The sequence below is a fragment of the Anastrepha obliqua genome, chromosome 5 (genome assembly GCF_027943255.1).
Source record: "Anastrepha obliqua isolate idAnaObli1 chromosome 5, idAnaObli1_1.0, whole genome shotgun sequence".
In the NCBI taxonomy this organism is placed as follows: Eukaryota; Metazoa; Arthropoda; class Insecta; order Diptera; family Tephritidae; genus Anastrepha; species Anastrepha obliqua.
In genome coordinates, this window is record NC_072896.1 from 91632088 (window position 1) to 91658927 (window position 26840).

A 26840-nucleotide genomic window follows, 5' to 3' on the forward strand; every position below is an offset into this window, starting at 1 on the left:
TTTTTCGTCAAGTTCCTTTATTTCAAAGCTTTTTCAGTATAATCTGTGTTGGAATATTCTAACTGAATACAAAAACGTAAAATTTACCAAAAATATTTTGAGCGATATTCGAATTTCGCACTGTTTTTAACTATATGACCAAGTGCAAAAAAAGCCGAAGTATGAATGGTTATCGCCCTTTAATGGCAAAACTACTAAACGAAATTCTCTGAAATTTTGCTCATAGCTGCTCTAAAGTGTATAGATATCAAAAATATACTCCATTGGTCCCAGTTCCAAAACCGACTTTTGGCCACCTTTCTTGATGCCAGCCCATAGTGCACCGTCTGGAAATTATTCACTACTGACATTTAGGCGTCACTTTTGAAAAGCAGTTTAGAAAGTTCTTGGCGGCTACCGTAGCCGAATGGGTTAGTGCGTGACTACCATTCTGAAGTGTAAGGGAAAGTTCGAAACCCCGGGTAGGAGACACGTCAGTTAAAAGACAAAAAATTGTAATAGCGGTTGCCCCTCGCCAGGCAATGTATTTCTGCCATGGAAAAGCTCCTCATAAAAGCGATTTGCCGTTCGGAGTCGGCTTAAAACTCTAGGCCCCTCCATTTGTAGAAAAACACAAATTTTTCCTATTTAGTTTTGCTAGAATGTCCATTTCTAAAACAAGGTAATTTCATTTGGCGTATAGTATTATTTTGTTTTATGTTATTTTATTTTATTTTGTTTTATTTTATTTTATTTCATTTTATTTTATTTTATTTTATTTTATTTTATTTTATTTTATTTTATTTTATTTTATTTTATTTTATTTTATTTTATTTTATTTTATTTTATTTTATTTTATTTTATTTTATTTTATTTTATTTTATTTTATTTTATTTTATTTTATTTTATTTTATTTTATTTTATTTTATTTTATTTTATTTTATTTTATTTTATTTTATTTTATTTTATTTTATTTTATTTTATTTTATTTTATTTTATTTTATTTTATTTTATTTTATTTTATTTTATTTTATTTTATTTTATTTTATTTTATTTTATTTTATTTTATTTTATTTTATTTTATTTTATTTTATTTTATTTTATTTTATTTTATTTTATTTTATTTTATTTTATTTTATTTTATTTTATTTTATTTTATTTTATTTTATTTGAGCTTAATCCATCTCGGCTATTGCCGGAGATTACACATCCCGGATAAAATTTTCAAGGGATTGTGCTCTGGTGGAGCGTAGTCCAAGTTCTACGCCCATGCGATTGCTATTGCTTAAATATTTAAAAATCTACGAACTATTGCACAAGAGGCGTTAGGCAGTCATGGTTGGTTGGTTGGTTTAAGGGTGACCCCGCATCGGAGTGCCACATAGACCGCAAGTTGGGTCCGTTGTGTTGCCCTAGAGCTCATTATTTTAAATGATTTCCCCACCTAACCGAGATTTTTATTGTAGATTTTGGTCAAAGATATTAATTCGTTTCGAAAATTTGATGAGAGATTCGATTTTCAGGTCCGAGAGTACTGAAAGATTGTCAATTGTTGGAGAGCCTAGAAGAGCGAGTCGACTTCTGGTCGACTTCTTAGCAGTCATAGTTCTTATTTTATTTTGTTTTATTTTGTTTTATTTTATTATATTTTATTTTATTTTGTTTTATTTTGTTTTATTTTATTTTATTTTATTTTATTTTATTTTATTTTTTTTTTTTTTTTTTATTTTTTTTTTTTTTTTGTATTGCATCCCAAAGAAGGAGTGTTTTACATTAATTGGCGACAGCTTTGCTGCAAGCCAATAATTTATACAATAACAGGTACAAAATATTACAATTAAATATATATATAAATATTATACAAAGTAGTTAACAAATTTACTAACAAGAAAAACGTTTACTGTAAAAAGTTTCGGACTGTATGGCAAGAATTGAGTAAAGCTGCTTTCTGCATGTCGAAAATTAAATATTCTGGGAGTTGAAGAGCTTTCACATTGTCTGCTAAGTTTTTATGCACTAGTCCGTGGACTGAGATGATAATTGGTAGTATGTGCACCTTCCTTAGCTTCCACTGGCATTTGACATCAATACCTAAGTCAGAATATTTAGATATTTTTTCTGCATATATTTTTTACATGTTTCTGTTTAGAGGAACAGCAATATCAACTATATAACCAGTCGTTTGAGATTTATCAATCAGGAAAATATCTGGCGTATTGTGGTCTCTTGTGGCATTTATTAAAATTGTTCGGTCATAATATAGAAGGTAGTTGGAGTCTTCTTGCACAGGTTCTGGGGTTTGCTTGGATTGAAGTTGTACATCTGCGTTAGTTTTAGATGGATTATTTTCGCGATGTCATTGTGTGGCTTCAGGTACATAGAGTTTGCCAGTGTGGTGCATCCCGCTAGCCCGTGGTCTAATGGCTCACTCCGACTATTGAATCTTCGACATCTGTCTGCAGCTGCATTTGGAGCTCGCATTACATATTTAATGTAATTTCTAGTTGGAATCACACCATCTAGTATGGCGAAAATGGTACCCTCCATTTCGGCAAATACCGACCTGTTGGTAAGCCATAAGTGCGACAATTTTTGGTCGACATGTGGGCTCAGCAAGTCTTTTCGATATACGCCGTGGACAGCCATTTCAGACCATCGACAAATGAATTAATAGCGTGGATTTGGTTTTTCCCATTAAGTTGGGTTTTACAGACAGCGTGAAGGCGCCTTTTAAATTCTGCTATTAGATTTTTCTCATTTACATCGTATTTATGCTGCTGCTTTGCATAACTCCAAGTATACCTCTCCCGGCTCCATTTCTGTTATGTCGAGTCCGCTACTTTCCACAGTTACATGTCGATAAACCACTTTGCCCTTAACTATTGTGATCTTTCGGCATTTATCGAGTCCAATAGGCATATTAATGCCATTGGAGAAGGTTTCGACACATTTCGAAAGATTTTTTAGATGTTTGGAGCTGCTGGCGTAGAGTTTCAAATCATCTACGTAAAAAAGGTGGCTCAGCCGGAATTTTCCAGACTGTCCGTGCTTTAAGGGGTTAGGGGTAGTCAGAGGCCCGAAAAAATGATGATTTTCACGAATTTTTTTTTGCTACTTAATTAATTTATTTAACAAAAATAAAAACATAGCATAAAAACATCATGTTTTAACTTGACTTCACCAAAATTTCAAAAAAAAAAAATTAATAATTGCAAAAGTTATCGCTGTTTGTGTGAAGCCCGTTTCTCCAGAAGTCCCTTGCGGTGAACATCACAAGTCCTTGCAGATTCATCTAAAACCAATCGGACAAGAAAAATTAGTTTTACTAATAGATAATCTTGTGCCTGATCGAAGCTTTTTTTTTCAAAATGAACAAAATGGCGGCCTCAGAAAATTTTTTCCAGATTTTAGAAAAAAAAACCAACAGTTAATTGTTAAAAAAAAATCGAAATTTTTGAAAAAAAAAAAATCCTTCGATCAGGCACAAGTTTTTTATGTTTTTCAAAAGCTGTATAAATTTTATTGAAATCTACGTAGCGGTTTTTAAGTTACAGTGTTCACCAGTTTGAAAAACATAGTTTTGAGAAAAACGCATTTAAAGTTTTGCTATCGGCTCCGGAGCGGCCGAGCGCCCTTTGTTAATTGTTGAATAACTTTAAAAGTATTTGTCGGATTCACTTCAAATTTTTACACAATATTTTTAAAACATTATACTTTAAGAAAATGCAAAAAAAAAATCGATTTTTTGAAAATTCTGACTACCCTTAACCCCTTAATACAAACCCATGTCCCGTCTCATTCAGGATGTGTGTCATTAAGTGGTTCATGCTGAGAACAAATCAGAGTGAACTCAACGAGTCACCTTGAAAGATGCCATTTCGAATGTTTATTTCGGTTGTGTATTGAGAGCTTTCAGGGCCATTTATTTTTATTTAGTTTTATTTTATTTATTTTTTATTTCTTTCTTTTATTATATTTTTTTATAAATTTTATTTTATTTCATTACATTTTATATATTACCTTATCTCATTTTTATTCCACTTCATCAACTGCAATCGCTCTTCTTCATTTGGCCAATTGTCTACCTGATGCTTCTTTAGGTGGCCTTCGGCCTTCTCAGGCGCGCGTATCGAATTATTAATGCGAGTAAAAACCATCTTTCCCTTTCAACTTTTTCAAACTCCTCAACTCAATAAAATGTGCTGTGTATGATTGTGTGCGAGATAATTTTGTCATGATGAAATCATTACAATGTCATGCAACAAACGATCGAGATGCGTGCAACAAAGTAGACATTTACACACACACACAAAAGTATTCAACTGCACAACTTGGCTTTGGCCAACTGCACAAACACTTAGCTGCTTGTGTTGCCACTGATTTATGTGGCAGGCAGTATGGCCGTTTAGTAGGCCATAAATACTCATAACAGGCTGGCGGTGTCGGTGCCGCTGCGCCATGTGTGCAACATGTCTTTGAGTGGCTTCCGCGCGGCCACCTTTGCTTTTGATGAGATACCAATCAAATGGCGCGAACGAGTGTCCGAAACTGAAGACCTACCCGTAAACAAGCAAAACATACATACACTTATGTGCATAGGTATGTATGTATGTATATATGTATTGTATTTACTTCATGCCGACCGACCGACCGACAAGCGGCGCGCACCGTGCGGATATCAGTACAATCTGCTAGACCACAGTGCCGGTGGCGATGCCGGTGTCAGTATGCGCATGTAGGTCATGTGTTAGCCACTGATTGGTTGATTGGCTACTTGTGCAACGCTTTGATGTGGGCGCTAAACCACCGCTTCAACACGCCGAAATCCGATGGCGGCGCAGGTTGCATATCCTTGTGTGGCATTGTCTTATTTGGCCATTTTTTTATAGCCACTTGCTTGCCGGTGTAGATGATGCGGAATGAATAGAATGTCTTAATTGATGGCCTTTTTTCAATAGGGGCGGACAAGTTAACGATTAGGGGTCTTTAGGGTTAGACGAGCATCGCTACGTTTATTTGTTTTATCATCAGCAAAGTGGATGCCAGGTAAATATTTGATTTTAGTGTTTTGGGAAAAGTTGCAACTGGGGAGTCCGAAAATGTTTCTTCTTTAGTAAATAAATAAATAAGTTAAGGGGTTAGGGGTAGTCAGAATTTTCAAAAAATCGATTTTTTTTTTTTTGCATTTTCTTAAAGTATAATGTTTTAAAAATATTGTGTAAAAATTTGAAGTGAATCCGACAAATACTTTTCAAGTTATTCAACAATTAACAAAGGGCGCTCGGCCGCTCCGGAGCCGATAGCAAAACTTTAAATGCGTTTTTCTCTAAACTATGTTTTTCAAACTGGTGAACACTGTAACTTAAAAACCGCTACGTAGATTTCAATAAAATTTATACAGCTTTTGAAAAACATAAAAAACTTGTGCCTGATCGAAGGATTTTTTTTTTTTCAAAAATTTCGATTTTTTTTTAACAATTAACTGTTGGTTTTTTTTTCTAAAATCTGGAAAAAATTTTCTGAGGCCGCCATTTTGTTCATTTTGAAAAAAAAAGCTTCGATCAGGCACAAGATTATCTATTAGTAAAACTAATTTTTCTTGTCCGATTGGTTTTAGATGAATCTGCAAGGACTTGTGATGTTCACCGCAAGGGACTTCTGGAGAAACGGGCTTCACACAAACAGCGATAACTTTTGCAATTATTAATTTTTTTTTTTTGAAATTTTGGTGAAGTCAAGTTAAAACATGATGTTTTTATGCTATGTTTTTATTTTTGTTAAATAAATTAATTAAGTAGCAAAAAAAAATTCGTGAAAATCATCATTTTTTCGGGCCTCTGACTACCCCTAACCCCTTAAGAAAAAGGACCTCCGCGTTGCTTCATTTTTTTTAATTTGGCCTGTGCTGTTGTAGCGTCATGCTTTGGCTCCCTCATTTTATGATTGCTTCGCATGCACAAAACTCGTTTCAAACTCAGTATGGAAAATGGAGGAGAGCAGCGAAATATTTGGAACACTTTGAAGTCGTCGATTTCCAAATGATGCGTATCCTTTTGGTTCCGGTCTATGCGTGACTGCAAGTCAACCAATTCAACCTTTGTTTCCACTATATGGACTCCTATTAGGTGGCGCTTATTGGGTTAATCCAAAGCCTACTTGATGAAGATTGCCTAATAAACGAGTTACTCCTTCTTCACTTCTATGAATAATCGCTGCACAATGAGCGAACAGAAAGTATTCTAGAGCAATCGAGAGTCTGCCCAAATTAGTCTCAACTTATTTGAATGCCCCAACGAACCTAGAACGTGGAATGCAGATCAACTTACTTACTTACTTAAATGGCCTGATCAAGGATCACAAACCGTTACCGGACTAAGGCCGACTGCAACAAGTCTGGCCAGACGCCTCTGCTTGGCGCGCGTCTTCTCCAAGTTGTTACACCAAGCGATGATAGGGTTCGCTCGACTTTGACCTTCTATCGGATGGTCGCATGGTCGTATGGTCTTCCCCTATATCGTTGTTCTCTAACTTGCCATCTGAATACCCTCTTTGTTGGAACTTCTGCATCCATACGCTCTACGCGGCCCAGCCAGCGCAAGCGCAGAATACTGATGCGCTTCACTATATCCATATCATCGTAGAACTCATACAGCTCGTGGTTCATTGGGCGGTAGTAGTTGTCGCCAAACACGAAGAGGAACGAGGATTTTCCGTGTTGTTGTTGTTGTAGCAGCAATATAAGCCCTGTCGTCTTCGTCCAACTCGTGGTGGCGGTTGGTAGTCCCGGCCTATCAGGGGATGTAGTAGCCGTTAAGGCATTAGACGCGCGGTGGCGGGAGCAATACGTGGCCACATACCGTGACTTAAGGCCTGAATAGGTCTTAAGGTGACTCCACCCTTTGTATTTATCGCACCTAACCGAGGTGGAGTTTGGGTGGAGCCGTTTATGGCAAACGCAATACCTCTGGCCCAGGGTTGGATTCAATACCAGCCCTGAGGAGAAATATTGGAAGCAAGATTGTTGCATGCAATTGCTCCTGTGACGTTAGAGGGTGTTGATAAACCGTTCACTAGACAGGGCTGGTTTACTGCGGTGGCAGCCCTTGGTCGAAAAAACCCCGAGTCATTCCGGTAACGAAAAACCGACTGCCATGGGAATGGAAGACTTTCCGTAGTATCTTTCGAAATCTTTCGAATACGCTAAGAGTGGTCAGTCTGCGACGCAATCCATACTTCAGCGCCATAGAGTGGCATGGGTAAGATGAGCGTCTTCTAGAGTGTTAGTTTGGTCGGGCGAGAGAGGTCTCTAGTACACATTTGCTTATTGAGACCATAGTAACACCCATTAGCAAGCGTGATTCGTCGGTCCAGATTGGCATCGTTTGTGGTTGTGGCGGCGGTGCCAAGATATATAAATTCCTTCCGCTGAAATACTGGAGCCAAAGCGGCGCGTGCCTCTTCTAGTGGACAGCATATCCTTAGTCTTGCCCTCGTTAACCGCCAGACCCAGTTTAGTTGACTTTCTTTCGATAGCGGAAAATGCTACGGTAGCATCTCGCTTGCAGTGCCCTATGATGCCAATGTCATCAGCATATGCAAGGAGCTGTACACTTTTGGTGAAAATAGTGGCATTTCGATGAATAACGGTTCTCCGCAGTACCCTTTCCATGAGGAAGTAGAAGCGGTCGCACGATAATGGCTCGTCTTGTCTGAAACTTCGCTCGGTATTGAAAGGTTCGGAGAGGCATTTCCCTACTTTGACAGAGCTGGGCGTGTTACTCAATATCATTTTGCAAAATCGAATCAGTTTTACGGACGTACCGAACTCAGACATTGTGGCCGCCTATATAGCCCTTATCGAGCTATCGATATCGTTATCATTTTCGTTATCGTTATCATTTTCATGGGTTTTTTCCAGGGCTTATCGTAGTGCGAAAAACTGGTCGATGGTGGACTTTCCAGGTCTAAAACCAAATTGATTAGGTCAAAACAGTGAGCTGGCATGAGGTTTAGGACTGATTTAATGGTTCGTCTATTAACGAAATCACACAAACGTACGAAACACATATAGAACTTCAGCCCATCCTTTATTTATCGAATATATATTGTATAAAATGTATAATAATAATTATAAATCTAGTAATTTTTCACGGAAAACCTTTTCATTTAAATCCCGCGAAAATCCATTGCTGGGTAGCTTCACTGATCTATTACAAAGTAATTTTATTACTAGCACAGGGTGTCATTAATAAACCGCGAGATATAAACAAAAATACTTTAACACCACCTTAAAATTGTGGCATTTTTATGATAAAATTTTACCTACAATGTTTAAATCAAAACACCTTATTTCACATCTTTTATGTGAATTTCAACAAAAAGTATTAAAATTAATCAGCAAAATATTCAATTCATTTGAATCTCTCTGTCAATCACACCACCACCATCATCTTCTGGCAACTCTCTGCACTATTCAATTCGCCGCTGGTAACGCTAAATATATGTTCGTCTGTCTCTTCGACCAAGTAAGCACGAAAAATTCTGTTAAGAAATTTCAATTAATTTTCAATATTCGATGTTGCTATTTGAAATTTAGTTCGGAATAAATAAATAAATTAAATCATCTGTGTGTGTTTCATAAGTGTGAAGGTGAGTGAATAATTAGGAAAAGAGTGCTAGTGAAAAAGAGTTGCGGGGTTAAAATTTAAGCGTGACTGTCTGAGCATCAGCCTTGCCGGCAAAAAGCCTCCAAGTCACTCCACTACACCGCATTTGCCAATAACATAAAATGCTCTCAGCAGTCTGGTTTGTTACAACAAAAAAAAAAAAAAAAAACTAATAAAACTCGTTGAACAATAGACGGCTGTAACGGCAGAAATAATTATTCATATTCATATACGAAACAAACGAAACATTTTGTGCGAAATGGAAATTCTAACCAACAATAAGAATTTGTCAAAAACCAAAAACAATTCGCACAATGTTGGCATATTGACGTTTTTGCGTGAATGTGTAAGTGAAGGAAATACAACAAAAAAATAGCGCCTATTGAAGCGGTCGCAAGGCATTTCGCTCTTCGTTGTTTCTGCAAACTCAACACAACAAATGGGAGTGCAACATGTTCGTTTGTGTTGGCAAACAAAGAGGAGCGGATGCGGATTTGTGCGCCCTTTTCCGTTTGTAAGCACACAAGTAGCCAAATCGTGTTCTATTGAATGAACAGTCACAATACTGGATTTTATATTTTTGCTTTTTTTTGTAATCGAAATTGACAAAATTTTGTCATCATTGTTACAATCAAAGTTAGTGAAAAAAGAAATTACAATATTTCAATGTGCTACATAACCACAAACTCAGCGCAATCCGAAAGCAGATACAATTGTAAGCTTCCGCTTGTGGAAACTGCTTAAATAGTGTGGTACTTTTATTGCCACTAGCATTACGAGGATCCACGTTGCGGCATTGACCCTTAATACTGCACCGTTTAGCAACTCGTGCCATACCCAAGTGCTGCAGCCGTCTGATGTTTGCTCAATTGCACTTGAGAATTTCGTCTGGCTGGTGTAGGCGGGAATATCTGGTTGATGCCAGTCTATTTGGATGATGATATTGTATTGCACCTGACTTGCTGCCCTCTCGTTGCGCTCTACATTGACGTACTGCCCGTCCGCTAGCCCACCAGTGTTTTTCGTTTTTATTTTTCGAACGGTCAGTTCCTCAAGCTTGCAACTTGCTCTGCGCCTGATCGATTGCCTCACCGCGGTCATTCATTTTAATTGATTTGCCTCGACTTCTCTAATCAAACGCGAATGTTTGCGCTCGTGCCATATTTTTTTGTTCAGTTTTTGGCTTGTTGCTGGTGTTGTTAGCATTTACGTTGGGTCTTTGTGGCATACCACCACGAAAATAGCTTCAGTTATTTTTGTGCGCTCCGCCGTTAGTCACAAGAGCACCGCGACGAGACGAGCGTCTTCCATTACACTTTGAATAGCCAGATTACTCAACCCTGTATTTGATTTATCAATTAATTTCTTCGTGCGAAGATGAGTGGTCAAGTGCGCGCGGAGAGCGGCGAGGATGGCGGCGGCGCGAAATTGCAACAAGTTGTTACTTTTGAATTACCTTCACGAATTTTGTCTGGCAAAGTTTTGTTTTTCTTATTATTTAGTTTTTTTTTCATGTGTGCTCACCTTTCTTTGTACTATCAGCTTGAATGTATTTGAAATATTTTATCTGACTATTATACTAATCGCTTTGCATTTTCCGAATTTCTTGTACTCTTTTTTTTTGTAGAAATCAAAATTCAAAGTGAAAATGGCACCAATTAGTGAAAAAAGGTCACAGCCTCCAAATGCGAACCACGTTAAAGAAAACGGGCACACAAGTCATGGCCATGGTCATTCGCATCTTCACACTCACACGAAGGAGAACGCCAGCAGCAATGCGTCCGGGAAGAGTGCAGGTGTGAAAACGAAAGGCCTAGAGATACTTGATTTCCATGAATCGTGGCTGGAGGAGGTCGAACTTTATAAGGATAAATTGTATGTGCAAAAGAATCTTTTGCTCTCATCGCATAATCACGCCCATACCCCACATGGTTGTCAAATCGATGCGCCCAGCCATTATATCAGTGTGAATAATAAGTATAAGGTTAATTCAGCATCGGGATATACGCCTAATGAGCATAGTAACTGTAATAGTATTATAAATGGCACGATTGTAAAACGGCAGCGGGGTGCAGGCACATCAGCCACTGGACCTGCCATAGATCCATCGATAATTAGCAATGCCTCATATAACAAATCAAATCGAATTAGTATACGTAGTAACACTGCCGCCCCCCTGACATCCAGCCCAGACTCGACCATACCAATGAGTGGCGTACAGGTATGTGGAATTTATGATGAATTGCTGTGTGTTAACAAATTTATTTGATTTGAATATTGTATTGTGTTTGCAAGCAGACTTTTTTGGATCGATTTGGAAGTTGGCAATTAATGTTTGTTTCGGTATAGGGAATTAAAATTTAGTTTTGATAAAAGATCTCGCGCTTAAATATTTCGAAAGTGGAATGGGAAAACAAAGGGAAAATTTGCCTTGAAATCCAACGTAGAATCTCTCTTGCCAACAAGTACTACTTTGGGCTAAGTTAAGTAGGCAATTGAGTAGTAAAGTCCTCTTCCGACGAACAAAAATAAGGCTCTACAAGGCTCTCATCGTGCCCGTCCTATTGTATGGCGTCCCTTGGTGTATTTGAGAGAAAGATGATGCGGAAGATTTTTATACCTCGCACGTTAGCAACGGCGAGTATCGCAGTTGGTGGACAATGAGCTTTACGATGACATAACAGTAGTACAGCGAATAAAGAATCCAGCGACTTTGTTGGCTGGATACAAACGCTCCGGCTTTGATAGTATTCGATGCAGTCCCAGCTGTTGGTAGCAGATGAAGCGGAAAGTTCGGAAAATCAGTCGGAGAAGATCTTGGCTTCATTTGGTGTTTCCAACGAGAATGGCGCGCTTTGTTAAATTCGGCTAAAATCGCCGCCAAAATACCGCTTATCGCGCCAATCAAGAAGAAGAAGAACGTCCAATTAAAAGAATTCAATTTAAGCATTCGGTATCTTGCAAAACCGTCAACAAATTGCTCATCACGCGGATTTGATATTCGGAACCAGATGATAGGAATATAGAGGGAATCATCAGTCCCTACTGATGTGCAGCTCCTACATCTCTCTTGTTGTTGTTGTTTTAACAGCATTGGTAGCCCTGTCAGTGTAGGTATATCACCGGTCGTCTTCGTCTAGCTCATCTAGGGATAGGCCCAGGAAACATGCTGTTTCGACAGGTTGGGTCCAGAGGGAGAGGGGTGTTAGATGAGTCGGTTTGAGGGGCAGCCGGTTCTACGTTACCGGAATGACTCGGGTTTTTCCCGACCAAGGGCTGCCGCCCCAGTATACTAGCCCTGTCTAGTGAACCGTATATCACCCCTACATCTTTCTCGCACCCTCTGCTGACATCAGAGAGCCTCATTGATCACCTATGCTGATGCTTGTTCCATACTGGCGTCCGCCTATGACGCTGATGGCTTGTTTGAAAGTGTAAACTGCTACCTCAAATCTTTCTCACTTCTTCTCGGCAAGGAGCCTCACATTTTGTCCCAACGGAAGGTCAGGTGAAGGTTGACCTTAATATTTATAACTGAATCACCAAGACTTACTAGTGGACTGTACAATTGTCAAATTTTTTGTTTGTTTTTTATTTTTTTCAAAAAAAAAAAACAAAATTAATAATAATAATATTTAATAGACATTTCGTAAGTCACAGATTTTCCAAATGAAAGCCAAACTTGTCATTTTGTTTTTGTTGTAGCAGCAAAAATATTCCCCATGCAGATACGGACTCACTCCAGTGCTCGGTCACTCCAGCAGCGGAGTGACAGTCCTTGGCCAGATATATAGTAAATCCAGGTCATTCCGGTAGCGTAGAACCGACTGTCGGAGGAACGCTAGTCATCTTCCAAATCGATTAATCATCTGCAGGCTGTTTGTTTATTATATTTTTGTTATTACTGTTATTAGTACTCCATAACTTGTGAATTAACAACTCCGTAGAATTTGCTGTGATATCGTAAAACTAACCCCTTTATATTTGTATGTTCCTATTTTTGCTCTTTTCCACCCTTTCATACCAACAAAAAAAAAAAAAAACGAAAAAAAAACATTCATAATGTGCCCGCGGTGACTAAACTCACAATTCAATATCTAATGTCACCCCGCTCTCCGCTTCCAATGTGCGGTTGATGTCCTGCTGTTGTTAACTGTTGTACAACTTTGTTATGCTGTTCGTTGTTATTCTTATGCATGCGCCCTAACGCTACAGTTGCTTTTAAAGCGACCCCGAGATGAACCGGTCGGAGCGCCAAAGTCTGCTGCGCATAACTCCAAACGCCATTCCCATCCTCACCCGCAATCGCTACCAAATAGCAGTTCACGCCGTTCGGCATCACCACCTAAACGAGTCGTCGGAGGTGGTGGTGTTGCTGTTAACGTAGGTGTTGTTGCTGGTGCTGGCATTGGCAGTGGCGCCTCTGTTGTCAATGGCGCCAATGGCTCCACTGGCATTATTAATGGTGATAGGCCCCTCATGCAACCATCCCAGAAAACGCTAAGTAAAATCATTGTGAATCAGTTCCACGCTAGTAGCCTGCTTAATCATAACGATAAAAAATCGGAGCTGCTTACACAAAATGGCCTAAATAAGACGGCAGCAACCGCTTACGAGACTAGCGTTTATGCCTCGCAGTACATGCCGCTCGATAATCGCACTTATCATAATCGTCATCCAATTGCTGATAACTCTACTTATGTGGGCGTTTCTTTAGCTAAAGGTGGGGACGGTGATCGTGGCAAGCATAATACCCCAGCTGAAGATGATCCCGGTTCAGGTATGCTGATTGTGCACGATTCACCGTTATAATCTTCTTTAAATTACAAATATATTTCGCCTTTTTATTCTTCCACTTCAAGCCATCGACGATGTGAATGCATATACAGATAGTGATTCGGAAGACGAATATACTGGTCATCCATTCTACCTCGCCAACGATTTAAATGAGATACACCAAAGTCGCAATATACGCAACCCCGTTGAACAGCAGATGAAAGATGGCTTGGAGGATAGCGAGGGCGATACCGAGACGAGCGAATACTTTAAGCCAGATTGTATATTATCGCCGAGCTTATTTCCTAATGTGCCACCTTATTTGAATTTTTCATCGCATGCTGAAAAGGGACCTGAAGTTCCGCCAACACTGCATCGTGTGCTAAAATGGAAACTGAGTCCTGTAATGCCGAAAATAGTGAAGCGAGTGGTGCTCAACTCAGGATTTCGCATCATAAAAAGTGAGTTACACGGCAGTGAAAAATTTAAGGGTTACAAAATAATCGCATTTTCACCTCTTTTTTCAGATACCACTGATTGGATGGCCGTCTGGGAGAAGCATATGAAAAGTCCAGGCTTCCGTACGATACGCTCACATCAGAAGTACAACCATATGCCGGGTTCGTTTCGCATCGGCCGCAAAGATAGCATGTGGCACAGTATACACAACAACATGAATAAGTATGGCAAAAAAGAATTTGGCTTCATGCAAAAGTAAGTGGGCAAAAAACCAAGCCGGAAAGGTGGCTTAATAAGATTTAAGAAATACATCGATGATCGAAGATTAGTTTTGATTAGATTACTACGAGGATTGCACTTTGCCCTCTGCTCAACACAGTACCTCATTCAAACCCAGTTTCCTTTGTAAACTCAGGATAGAGCTGGGTGGGAGTGATCAAAGATATTAACTTCTTAGTCGGCGATTGCCAAAGGAAGCGGGCATGCGGACATTTTTAGATTTTATAAGAACATTAAGTTTGGGTGAAGTAGCGTGAAAAGGAAAGGGTGCCCGAGATTGCCGGACAAAAATTAACAACTTATATCAGGTGGTGCCATAACAATGTGGCAGCATAAAATATTAGGCATAAATATGTGGGAATGCTTGGGAGCGACGGTTCTTGTACACAAAATCGAGAGATATTTCGACGTTATTAGAATATTTCTAACTTCAATTATTTTGCCTTAACGAAAAATCATAAATTATTTATCTAATTTAATTTGTAAAGGGTGTTCAGATTGGAGGTACTTGTTCCAATAGCGTTGTTTTTGTTTTACTAGACCACGTACAGCCCGAAGTGGAGAGAATATGCGGCTGTAAATGTGAGTTTTGCCGAAGACTTGGAAGAATCGATTCGGCGCCGATCTCAATAACTTGGCCTATGTTATCTTATGGCACTACTTGGGTGATTTTACGCAAAGATCTTGGTTTGAAAGCGTATAAAATACAGCTAGTCCAAGATTTGAACCCGGTCGATCTTCCAAAGCGTCATAATTTCAGTCGTTTGGCTCTTGAAAAACTCGCCGAAGTTCCGCATTTTGGGATCGAATTTTGTTTAGCGATGAGGCCCATTTTTGGTTTAATGGCTACGGCAATAAGCAAAACTGCCATATTTGGGCTGAAAAGCAACCCGTAGCCATTCAAGTCAGCCATTTCAGCCATTGAAAACAACCTATGGGCTGGAGGAATCATCGGCCCATATTTCTTCAAAGACGAGGCTGGCGCCAATGTAACGGTGAATGACGAACGCTATCGCGGCTAACGCTAAACGGCTTTTTGATGCCGCAAATCGAAGCCCGTGAGCTCCACAACAGACGGCGCTACTTGCCATGCAGCACGTGATACAATGAATTTACTACGTCAGCGTTTCGATGGGAAATTTAGCTCTCGTCTCGGACCAGTGGATTAGCCACCAAGATCGTGTGATATCACACCGTTGGACTGTTATTTGTGGGGGTATGTAAGGTAGGTAGGTAGGGCGGTTGTCGCAAGACACACTTAGACCTTCGGCAGGTCCATTGTGATACCACTGGAGCTTATCCTTACTCTACGTGTTCCTTTTCAAACCATCCGGTTGCTTTAATAAACGAGCAGAGCTTCGTTAGTTTTAGATGGGCTATGTCCGCTACATCGGTTAGAAATGCTGTATCGAGGGTGCGCAGCCTTCTCATAGCTAGGCTTTCACACTCACATAAAAGGTGTCTGACTGTTTCCTCTTCTTCTGTATTAAGACAGGGGTATGTAAAGTCTAACTGCTTTGTGGATAAACCAGCTTTGATTGAGGCATTGGAAGCCAACATTACTAAAGTTATTCACGGGATACCGACCGAAGTCATCTAACGAGTCATTTAGTAGAGGCCAACATTTGAAGGATAATATATTTAAAACATAAATTTCATGATTGGTTTTACGTAAAAATAATAAAGATTTCCCAATAAGTTTGAATTTTCGTTGTTTTATTCCAATTCAAAATCCGATACCTCTAAATTGATCACCCTTTATTTAATATAGACATTGTTAACAGTACTTTTTTTTTTACTGAAAAACCATCAACTACATTCCCTCGCATTCCTCTGCTTTTCCCTTGCAGATCTTACATTATGCCCGATGATTTGGAGAACCTGCGGCAGGTCTGGCCTAAGAATGCTTCGAGACTGACCAAATGGATTGTGAAACCTCCAGCAAGTGCACGCGGCACCGGCATACGCATTGTGAACAAGTGGAGCCAATTCCCCAAGGATCGCCCGCTGGTAGTGCAGAAGTGAGTGTGTGTGTTTGTGTGTGTGGGCGGCCCAAGTGTATCACGAATTTTAATTTGCAATTGTTGCGCATCTTATTTTTGACTCATTCTAGATATATCGAGCGTCCGCTGCTTATCAACGATAGTAAATTCGATATGCGTATTTATGTGGTTGTTACATCGATTAATCCCTTGCGTATTTATATGTACAAAGATGGCTTGGCGCGTTTTGCATCAGGTGCGTGTTTTGTTGGCTGACCTCAACGTGTCTCTTTATCTGTTAACTGTCTGCTTCTATAGTTAAATATAGTTCGGAGCTCACTAGTCTGGATGATCGTTGCATGCATCTAACCAACTATAGCATCAATAAATTCTCACAAAACTACTCGAAAAACGAGGATTTCAATGCTTGTCAGGGGCATAAGTGGACGCTGCAATCGCTGTGGTCCTGCTTGGAGATGCGCGGTGTGAACACAAAACGTCTGTGGGCGACGCTACGTAATTTGGTGATCAAGGCGATTGTGAGCGGTGAATCGGGTCTGAATCGCATGTATCGCCAAAATGTTAACTTTCGTTATAATTGTTTCGAGCTGTTTGGTTTCGATATTTTGCTGGATGAGAATCTTGTGCCATGGTTGTTGGAGATAAATATTTCACCTTCGTTACACTCAGAGCTGCCGCTAGATTTGCATGTGAAAGGCCCACTCATCCAAGCCGTACTGAATACGGCGCTCTATCAAGTAGGTCCAAACTGTCGATATGTTTGTTCAGTCAACAACTTTTTTATTTTTTTATCTTAAAGGTGCCACCAAAACTTAACGACAAACAACAAAAAGATATAATAGAAGAATTGAAGCTAAATGGTCCACTGTGTCATGATAAGCGCATCTTTACAACTTGTCTCACTGCCGAGGAAGTGCGCAAGCACAACCAGTTCACTAATCGTTTGATTGAATTTCGTGAGGAATATCTCGATTCCATACTTGATAATTTACTGCCAGACGATATACGCTGCCTAATTATCAGCGAGGATGAGTTTGCTCGCTGTACGCCACTCGAACGCATCTTCCCGACGACCGACACGCATATGTACCTAAAGTTTATCGAGAATCCACGATACTACAATCGTCTGCTAGACGCTTGGGAAACGCGTTATGGCAATCAGCGTGCACACGGCATTGCATTGCTGAAGGGTTATTGCGCTGACGGTTATCATTTGCATGTATCCGATGCTGCACTGGAGAAGGTGATGCACTTGAAAAATGCACTGCAGTAAAGTGAGACACTAATAAATCGATCTATATTTTGCAGGAACCTGATGTTGCACTAACAGAAATCGATATGTTGCACCAAAAGAAGAGCGACGATCAAGTTACACTTGTGCCCGATAATATGGCAGGCGATAGCGCATTAGCTTCCAAAGCGGGCTCACCTGATTCGACTGCGGATACATCCGTGCGCTCGCAGCGCTGAGCAAGCGCATGCTTATGGGCATGTCGTCGGCAACTGCCAAAAGCCCGAGGGTTCAATTGGTGGTGAGCACAGAGGTGAGTGAGAAACTTAATTATTTGCAATATAAAGGGTGGGCCAAAAGAAGTTTCATACGAGTGTTCGAAAATTTTTTTAGAAACAGAAAACAGGAAAAAAACAAACAAAAAAAAAAATCCAAAATGAATGCCATTTTTGAGCCACTTCAAAGTTGAACTTTATTATACCAACATTCAATGAGCTGTGGTCAGCAAGACTCACATTGCCGCACAATCGGCCAACTGCTAATCAGTGGTTACCCTACAGAGACCAGAGTCAATGTTGTTGTTGTAGCAGTATAAAAATTCCCCATACATAAACGGGGAATTCTGCTGAAGTGACAGTGTTTGGCCGGATATAAATCTGGGCCGTTCTGGTTACATAGAATCGACTGCCATGGCAACGAGACCCGAGCCAATAATCGGAATCATGAATTGGATCAGCGATTATGTATGCAATTTGTATAAAAAGCGATGATCCAGTCTAGAATGCTGCAGAACTGCAAAGTGTTTTGTGACAAGCCCGCACAGAAAACTGTTGAACTTTCTTCTCAAACTTGGTAGAAAAGACCTTCGGTTGATGGTCGGTATTTACAGGACCAGCATTTGAATCATTGAGCACCAGACTTGCCTGTCTTGCTTAAAGGGGGCGGATAGCACTGAGCATTTTCTCTGTGAGTGTTCTGCCTTTGCTAGAGCCAGGCTACGAATTTTGAATTCCAGTGTCACGAGAATGGGTAAAATTCGTTCTCTCAAACTGGAGGTTATCTCGAATATTCTCACAGGACTTGTTATCTCTTCTATCGAGCATCCAGAGGACGAATTACCTGTTAGGATGCTCTCACTCAAACATTTCACGTATTACTGCAATCCTTACAGGCCACTGGAAGGTAGGGGATCGTGCAGCCAGACTCAACCTTCCTTTCAATCCCATCTGGGATCCCAGAAGCTGTGAGGTGGATGAGGTGAAAGAAAGTCTTTTCTACAATTTATGCGAACGTTAAGGTTTAACCAGAACAAGACTTCGCTCTTTCAATAAACCTTCCCTACAGCAAATTAATGAAATCTCAGATAAAAAATGTTCTGCTATATCTGGATCGCACTGGTTCTGGCTCCAAAACAAAAAAAAGAAAACAAGAGATCACACGAGAACAGTGGTAATAAAACAGCGCTAGTCGCTAATTAAAATTATTTCAACCATTTTAACAACATCAACAGTTCTCTCCCCCTTTCCTCCTTGACTAACTACCCTTTCACTTTCCACATCTTTGCATGCAATGGGCTTTTAGCCTGAGTGTTTTAGAAGTTACCAAATCTCTCGGTGCTTCTTGGCTCACCTTTTTCAAATTTTAATTGCATCTCTGCGTATTCGAATTTTTTCTGAAATTTTCATGAGTATTTATAATTTTTTTTTTAATTTTGCACGGATTTGGAAACTTGAATTTGTATCTCGAAATTTCTAAATTCTTAAAAAAATTATAAAAATTATACGCAAAATTTGCGAAAACTTGTCAATTAGTGCCTGTGCTATTATTAAACGCACTGTATACACACATAGCTGTAAATATTTTTTTTATTTTGATAAATGTAATAATAGCCTGGTGCATCATTCTCCAATTTTTGATGCGTGAGTCATTTCAATTATGCAGTGAATAGCTGATTTTCGCATAGCAAAATTTTTATTATTATTTTTTTTTTTTTTGTGTGTCAATTTGTATATTTTGGCTTTGGGTGAATAATTTTGTTCGCCTCCGTATGAAATATTTAGAAATTAGCTTTATGATCAATTACATTTTTCAAAAGTTGTTGAAATATACCAACTCGATTCTGTGGTTATTTATAGATCTTAAAATTCTTAAAATTCGGTGATCATAAATCACCCAAAACTATTTAATTGACACGTCAGCTGCCTGTCGAACAGGCGATTGTCAGCGCCGTTTCCGCCTCTTTGTATTAGCCTCTGGACGTGTTTGTGTGTGTATGTATTATTCTTTTGTTTGTATATTTGCCTTTTGCCATTGATATTGTCGCCGTATAAAAATAACGATTTTTTAATGTCTATTTTCACACTTAGAAATGCCATATTTTAATTTGATGTATGAGCTGCCCTAACACTAAACGACTGCATTCCATTTCCACTAAATTGGCTTCCATCCGCCAACCACCACTCCGTCCATTGTACACGAACTGTGATGAACTATTTTACAGTTCATTCGCCCACCCACTGTCAACACTTTTTCGCTTTTTATTTTTTTTATAATTTTTTCGTTTTCTTCGCATTACAAAATTTTTAAATTTAAAATTTTTAGTAAAATAAAAGAAAAAGGTGGCATAATTTTCTATTTAAACTTTCCAGCAAGGCTGAGATCATAAAAATAAATACATATTAACGGATTTTATGAATATTTTTTATGTATTAAAAAAATGTTAAAGCGCTATAAAAAATAATTCGACGTGACCCAAGAAAAATGCAGGTCTTTTGGTAATCATAGGAGCAAAACATACATTTTTTTAAAAGTTATTAGATGCGCAACTAAGTTCCCGCTGTTTGTCAATAGATGCCGCCAGCAGTGTGTGCTAGTCGATTCTAACATAACCTAAACGTCATAAACCAAGCTTAGACATATGGTAAACAAACTGCTTCGACACATTAGTGATTTTGTTTTGGTATCATATACTTTTGGTTTTGTGAAAATGTCTGATTTTGTGCGAATAATCGCCATTTGCGGGAATTGATTTTCCTCTTTCATTCGAAAAAACGGCGGCTGAAGCGCATCGAGAGCTACAAAAAGTTTATGGAGAAGCTGTTTTATATGAAACAACGTGCCGAGATTGGTTCCGTCGCTTCAAAGGCGGTGATTTTAATGTTGACGACCGGCCAAAAACCTTCGAAGACGCTGAATTGGAGGTATTGCTCAATGAGGATCCGTGTCAAACGCAAGAAGAGTTTACTTCAGTCTAGGATTTACCCGCCAATCCATTACCAAGCGATTGCATGCTTTGGGAATGATTCAGAAACAGGGGACTTGAGTTCCTTATGAGTTAAAACCAAGTGATATTGAACGTCGTTTTTTCGCCTTTGAATAATTGCTCTAGCGGCAAAAAAGGAAGGCGTTTCTTCATCGCATATCGACGGGTGATGAAAAATGGATTCATTACAGCAATCCAAAGAACCAAAGAAAAGAAAGTCATGGGGGCTGCCCAGTCATGCTTCTACGTCGTCGCCTTGGCCGAATATTCACGCTGCGAAGGTTATGCTATGTATTTGGTGGAACCAAGTTGGTGTTACATATTTATTATGAACTGTTAAAACCAAGCGAAACCATCACTTGAAATCGGTATCGACTTCAATTGATACGATTGAGCTGAGCACTGCTCGAGAAGCGGCCGCAATACGCGGAGAGGCATGAAAAAGTGATTCTACAGCATGACAACGCTCGGCCTCACGTTGCCAAACCCGTGAAAACCTACCTGGAAACACTGAAATGGGAAATCCTACTCCACCCGCTATATTCTCCAGATATTGGGCCGTCCGATTATCACCTGTTCCGATCGATGACACATGGTCTAGCTGACCAGCAGTTCCATTCATATGAAGACATCAAAAAATGGCTTGATCCGTGGATAGCCTCAAAAGATGAAAAGTTTTACCGCAATGGTATACGAGATCTACCAGAAAGATGGGCAATATGTACTTTCAAGGATTGATTTGTACGAGGGGTGCCTTTTATATGTCGGGATTAGAGAACAAAAACAAATTTTAATCATAGAAAATCACTTTATTGTTTTTCAAAATATTCTCCATGAAGATCTATACACTTTTGTATGCGTTTGAACCAATTGTCGAAGCACTTTTGCCACTCTGAATGAGGTACCTCCAAAACATGCATTCTGAATGCCGCAACCGCTTCTTCAGGTGTCGAAAAACGTTGACCTCTCAGTTTATTTTTTACGTACGGGAATAAAAAGAAGTCATTCGGTGCCAAGTCAGGACTATACGGCGGATGACCCATTAATTTGATGTTTTGTGTGCTCAAAAATGCAGTTGTTTGAGCCGATGTGTGAGAGCTCGCATTGTCCTGGTGAAGAGTGATCCGTCTTTGGCGATTGGTTTTCCTAATTTCTTGGAAGACAACTGGCAAATGGTTGTGTACCACTCAGAATTTACTGTTCTGCGTTGTTCTAGTGGTACGGTTGCGACATGTCCAGTTTTTCCGAAAAAACAGGCGACCATTTGCTTGGAAGTACTTCGTGCGCGAACAACTTTTGTTGGATTTGGCTCATCTTGAAACACCCATACAGTCGACTGCTGTTTACTTTCGGGCTCTTACGCGTAAATCCATGATTCATCACCAACGCGAACAAATTTTTTTGACAGTCAAATGTTTACGCAATATTGAATGCATGCTGGTCCTACTAATGCCTAAGATTGCCTCAATCTCACGATAGGTCACATGACGATCTTGCAATATCAGTTCGCGCACAGCATCAATGGTTTTCGGAACAATAACTGATTTTTTACGACCTTCACGAAATTCGTCTTGGAGTGAACTACGACCACGATTGAATTCACCATACCATCGATGAACACTGGTCCTTGATGGAGCTTCATCGCCAAAAAATGAATTAAGTTCATCCATGCAATGTTGCTGAGTTAATCCACGTCGAAAATTGTACAAAATAATCGCACGAAAATGTTCACGATTTAATTTCATTTTTGGACCGAGATGAATCTTTTAAGTTACTGCAAACAACACAAATAGCGCTGGTATTTCAAATCGTTCTGAGTACGTAAAAGCCAAAAAATGTCAAACTTTGCGATACAGTTGTCAGTTGCCAGATTGCAACACCAGGGTTGCCAAATCCCGAAATATAAAAGGCACCCCTCGTAAACATTTTTTTCAGAATAAAGTTGTATTTTCGTGAAAAAAAAACAGCGAGACCTTAGTTGCGCACCTAATAAAAATTACTCGCTAGTGTTATTTCATTAGCCTGGCACATTTGTTTGCATTTCTCACCCTGCTTGTAAAATGGTGTACCTAAGGCGCTTACCGCTTGCATAACCATGTTTTCCGAGAGCAGCGAATAAAAACAGCCGCACGTTTTTCGTAATAACAGTGTCCGATTCGCGAGGCTCACTAATCAATAAATGGTCCAAGGGTCGCGTTTTGTACTATGTTTTTATTAGCGTGCTCTTATGTTGTTGTTTTTGTGGCAGCTTACTACAATTACTCTTTACTATTCTCATTTCTCCGATTGCTTACCGGCTTATGAGACACGCACACGGCCTTCTCCTATTTCTCTCTCCCGCTCTTTCGAGCAGCTGCAATTTCTATACTAAAACATCCGTGAACGGATTAACAATACTAGACTCTTTTACTCTCACAATTTTGTTTTTTAACCATTGCGGTTGGCCAGACCTATTCTACAACGCAGTGAATGTCCAAATGAGGTGGTAACAACAGAAAACATCAAACAAATCCACAAAATCGTTTTAAAGGATCGAAAAGTGAAGTTGCGTGAGTTAGCTGACATCGTAAATATATCAAAAGAACGAGTTGTGTCACAAGGCAAAACTATGAAGAACTTCGAATAGCTTCCACATCCACTGTATTCGCCAGGTTTGTCTCTTAACGACTACTGGCTGTTCGGAGACCTAAAAGAACGGCTCGCCGGTAAGAAATTTCGCTCGCATGAAGAGGTTATCGTTGAAACTGAGGTCGATTTCGAGGCAAAAGATAAATCGTTCTACAGAGGTGGTATTGAAATGTTGGAGCGGCGCTGGAACTATTGCTTGGTTCTTGATATAAATTACGATGATGAATACACCTAATTTGGAAAACTGTTTTCTTTGTTAGGCCCGGGACTTTTCAGCCCATGTCTTATGCTCGGAGGCTTGCCATTGTCTGCCGAGACGCGACCGCTTTTTGAAAATTTTGTATCTATTGTTTGATGTTCATACCCGGAGATTCGAATCTACGCACTCCCGAATTGTAGTCACTAGTCCTTGCTTCTATCTTCTCTTTTCGCTCGCCCATCTCTCATTACTCTCCTTTATCACTTCACTTCACCACAATCTTCCTATTGCCCTCGGTAAGCAAATCACCTTCAAATGCAGAGTCGAGCGCACCTTGTAAGCAAATTATTCAAGATTTTTGTGCATAAAATGTTGTGGAATGCTGCTGAAGTGACAGTCCTTAGTCGGATCTACATGCGAGTCGTTCTGGTTGATGTTGCAAGATTGAGTTACACGTTTTCGACCAAAGTAGCCATATTTACATTCCCACGACAGTCGGAACTACGTTACCGGAACGACCCGGATTTACCACCTTGATAAAAAAAGTTCCCGGAATACATTCAGAAAATTTAAAATGTAAATTTGTTCCTCAGAAGTGCTATTATCGCCTTCAAAGTACTCACCATCAACTGCAACACACTTACGCCAGAGTTTAATCCGGCTCTCGAAACATTTTTGGAACTCTATTTTCGGCATAGCCTTCAGAGCCGTCTTCGATTTTTCCATTACTTCCTTTCGGCTATTAAAACGCGTAATGTTTCCCCTGACATGGTTTTCTGACTCGATCAAACAGAAAAAAAATCGCAGGGACCCATATCAGGTGTGTTCTATGGCTGTGGGCTGGTATTCGTTTTGTTCTTGGTCAAAATTTCACGTCACCTGGCGGTTGTTCCGGGAACTTTTTGATCAAGTTGTATATCCGGTCATTATTCCAGCCGCAGTTACTCGGTACTTGTATGAGGAATGTTTATGCTGCTACAACAACAACAACAACGGGAATACCGTCTGTCTACTGTGATTTTGAGTGTTGTCCACCAGGAAGGCTGGGAGCATTACGTCATACTTTAACTGAAAAATTCGACTTTTTTAGTTTCAGATGATTCTACGACGAATGCCGATTGGCACCGCAGAGCACCTCTCGAAAAACATATCTCCAAAAAAACTCTGTCATGGGCTTATTTGTCAATATTTTATTATTAATATTTTTTAAAAACTTATTGAAAAGATGTACAATAAAATGCAACTGATTTTATTAAAGTATCTTAAGCCATATTTCTGTAAAAAATTCAAAAAACAAGTGTTTTTTTTAGCGCTAAACCCTACCACCCCCTTAAAAATGAACCTTTATTTGAACTACCCTCATTTTTTTGCTTTCAATTAGTAATAATACAATTTTTCTTTTGCTTCTTTTCAGCTACTGTGAGAGTAAGGAACTAAGACTGAACTTAGCTATCCAACAAACAAAACCTATCTGCAAAGTAATAACACGAAGACGGAAACGGAACAAAAAATATTATTATATGATTTAATCGAAAATGATGATCGAGCCAAAAAATTGAAGTCATCGAAATTTAGTAAATTTTGTTTGGAAACTACCTTAGGAACCAACGCGCTTTATTAAGTACTGCTACAATACAACTACAATTAAAACTACCTTTAACCACATATACACACATCATTAAGCTAGTGCAAATGGCAAACAACAACTATTAATTTATGGGAATATAATAATGTTAAATTTGATTTAAAATTGTATTTTGCTAAGCATATTTGAAAAAAACAAAGTCTTTAAAGAAAAATCAGAAACAAAACGAAAGAGCCAAGACGAGCATGCAGGCACGAATTTATTATGGAGAAGTGTATGTATGTTTCTAAATGCGCGATAAATAATTACTATAAATGATGATGAATTTTCAAAAAAAAAAAACCAAAACCAAATCTCAATTCCTGAATGAATATATTATTTGAGTAGTTTTTCTGAAAGTTGGAACATATTCATTGATATGGGGTGTTTTTTTAGCTGTATGAGAATCGATAGTTCTCGATAACTATAGTTTGGCAGCTGAGGATGGTTGGCATTTCTGTTCAGTAAAGTAGTAAAGTTTGCAAGTCATCACAAAGCCATCGTAATGCTTGTTCTGGCGTCCAAATTGTGGAATTTTACTTTGAAAAAAAAAAAATAAATCTCTTCACGAAGTTCATAGAGCGAAGTTGTGAAGAAGACGCCGATATGTCGATTTATCGTCATTCTCCGCTTGTTGGTCTTTGTCTTTCGACTGCGTGGAAACTTTTACGCAAGGATCTTGGCTAACGTGCCTATAAAATACAGCTCGTGCAAGAATTGAAGTGAAATCACTATCGTTTGCAAAGCATTTTTGCTGATTGAGCTCATTTAGATTTTTTGGGAAAAGTAGTCAAAAATTGGACTGATCGCATGAGCCATGTGGCTCGTAGGCGCGGCAAACATATGCCTGATGTGATATTCCTTAAATAAATGCCACGAAATTATCTGCCAGATTATCATAAGTGAAATTCATTCCGACAATGTTTCTCTTTTGTTTTAACATTTTAAATTCCCAAGCTCTTAAAAAACACCCGATACATAAAAGTGTAATTTTGTGAATAACTTCATGGCATATCTAATGCTATGTTCCCACGGCACGTAATTCGCCAATTTATTCGTAGTTCGCTCTCTCATTCATAATTCACTCTTCCGAATTACCCTTCGAATCGAGGTTGATAGATTACTAAGTTTGACCAACCGCTAAGGTGAGAATAACTTCGATTGCCACGTCACTGGGTACTCGGCAGCAGAACTCTGCCCGCTCATTTCACACACTCGTCCAATCAGGCAAAATGAACCAGAGCTGCTTTGATTTTTTGTCGTATATCACCAACACAATCTCAGTTTTCTCATAAGCAAACCGCTGGGATAACCACGATATCGTCAGCCAATCAACTGATTCCTTCAAAATTAGCCTAAGAGCCGAGTACGGGTCTGATGCAAGGCGAATTGGGTGTCTAAGGTGGCGCCATTAAAAAACAGTTACTTTACTCTGACGTCAGCTCCCTTCGCAATACAAAACAAACAAAAGTGGGAGAAATTACATGTTTGTGGAAATTAATTGAATGGCTTGGTCGTATTGTGATTTGTGAGATTTAAGCTAATCAAACTAATGAAAACGAAGTGCCGTGTGTTGAATTGTGAAAGCACAAAGGCTGTTTTTTGCGTTTTTGTGCGGGAGACAAAGTGGAAAGAAAGTGTGTGTTTTCATATAATTTCTTGTGTTTGGTTGTTTCCATTGCTTTCGTCTACTCTTCTTCTTCACAATCAAGTAATTCCACTTCCCATTGTTTG

General features: G+C 39.2%; 1 protein-coding gene across 5 annotated transcripts; it reads left to right on the forward strand.

Annotated features, from left to right (window-relative positions):
* The first annotated feature begins 8475 nt into the window (after positions 1-8475).
* Positions 8476-25426, forward strand: LOC129247390 (tubulin monoglutamylase TTLL4). Of its 5 annotated transcripts, none has more exons than XM_054886508.1 (11): positions 8476-8628; positions 10273-10866; positions 12861-13425; positions 13508-13882; positions 13949-14135; positions 16010-16180; positions 16273-16397; positions 16460-16899; positions 16962-17405; positions 17471-17706; positions 24897-25426. In XM_054886508.1, the coding sequence occupies exons 2-10, from the start codon at positions 10294-10296 to the stop codon at positions 17630-17632; spliced, it is 3042 nt and encodes a 1013-aa protein (XP_054742483.1). In that variant the 5' UTR covers positions 8476-8628; positions 10273-10293; the 3' UTR covers positions 17633-17706; positions 24897-25426. The 5 variants fall into 5 exon arrangements, with proteins under 5 accessions (XP_054742483.1, XP_054742481.1, XP_054742480.1 ...); XM_054886506.1 differs by lacking the exon at positions 8476-8628 and adding an exon at positions 8839-8991 and having other exon boundaries at positions 12873-13425; XM_054886505.1 differs by lacking the exon at positions 8476-8628 and adding an exon at positions 8840-8991.
* Positions 25427-26840: the final 1414 nt, after the last annotated feature.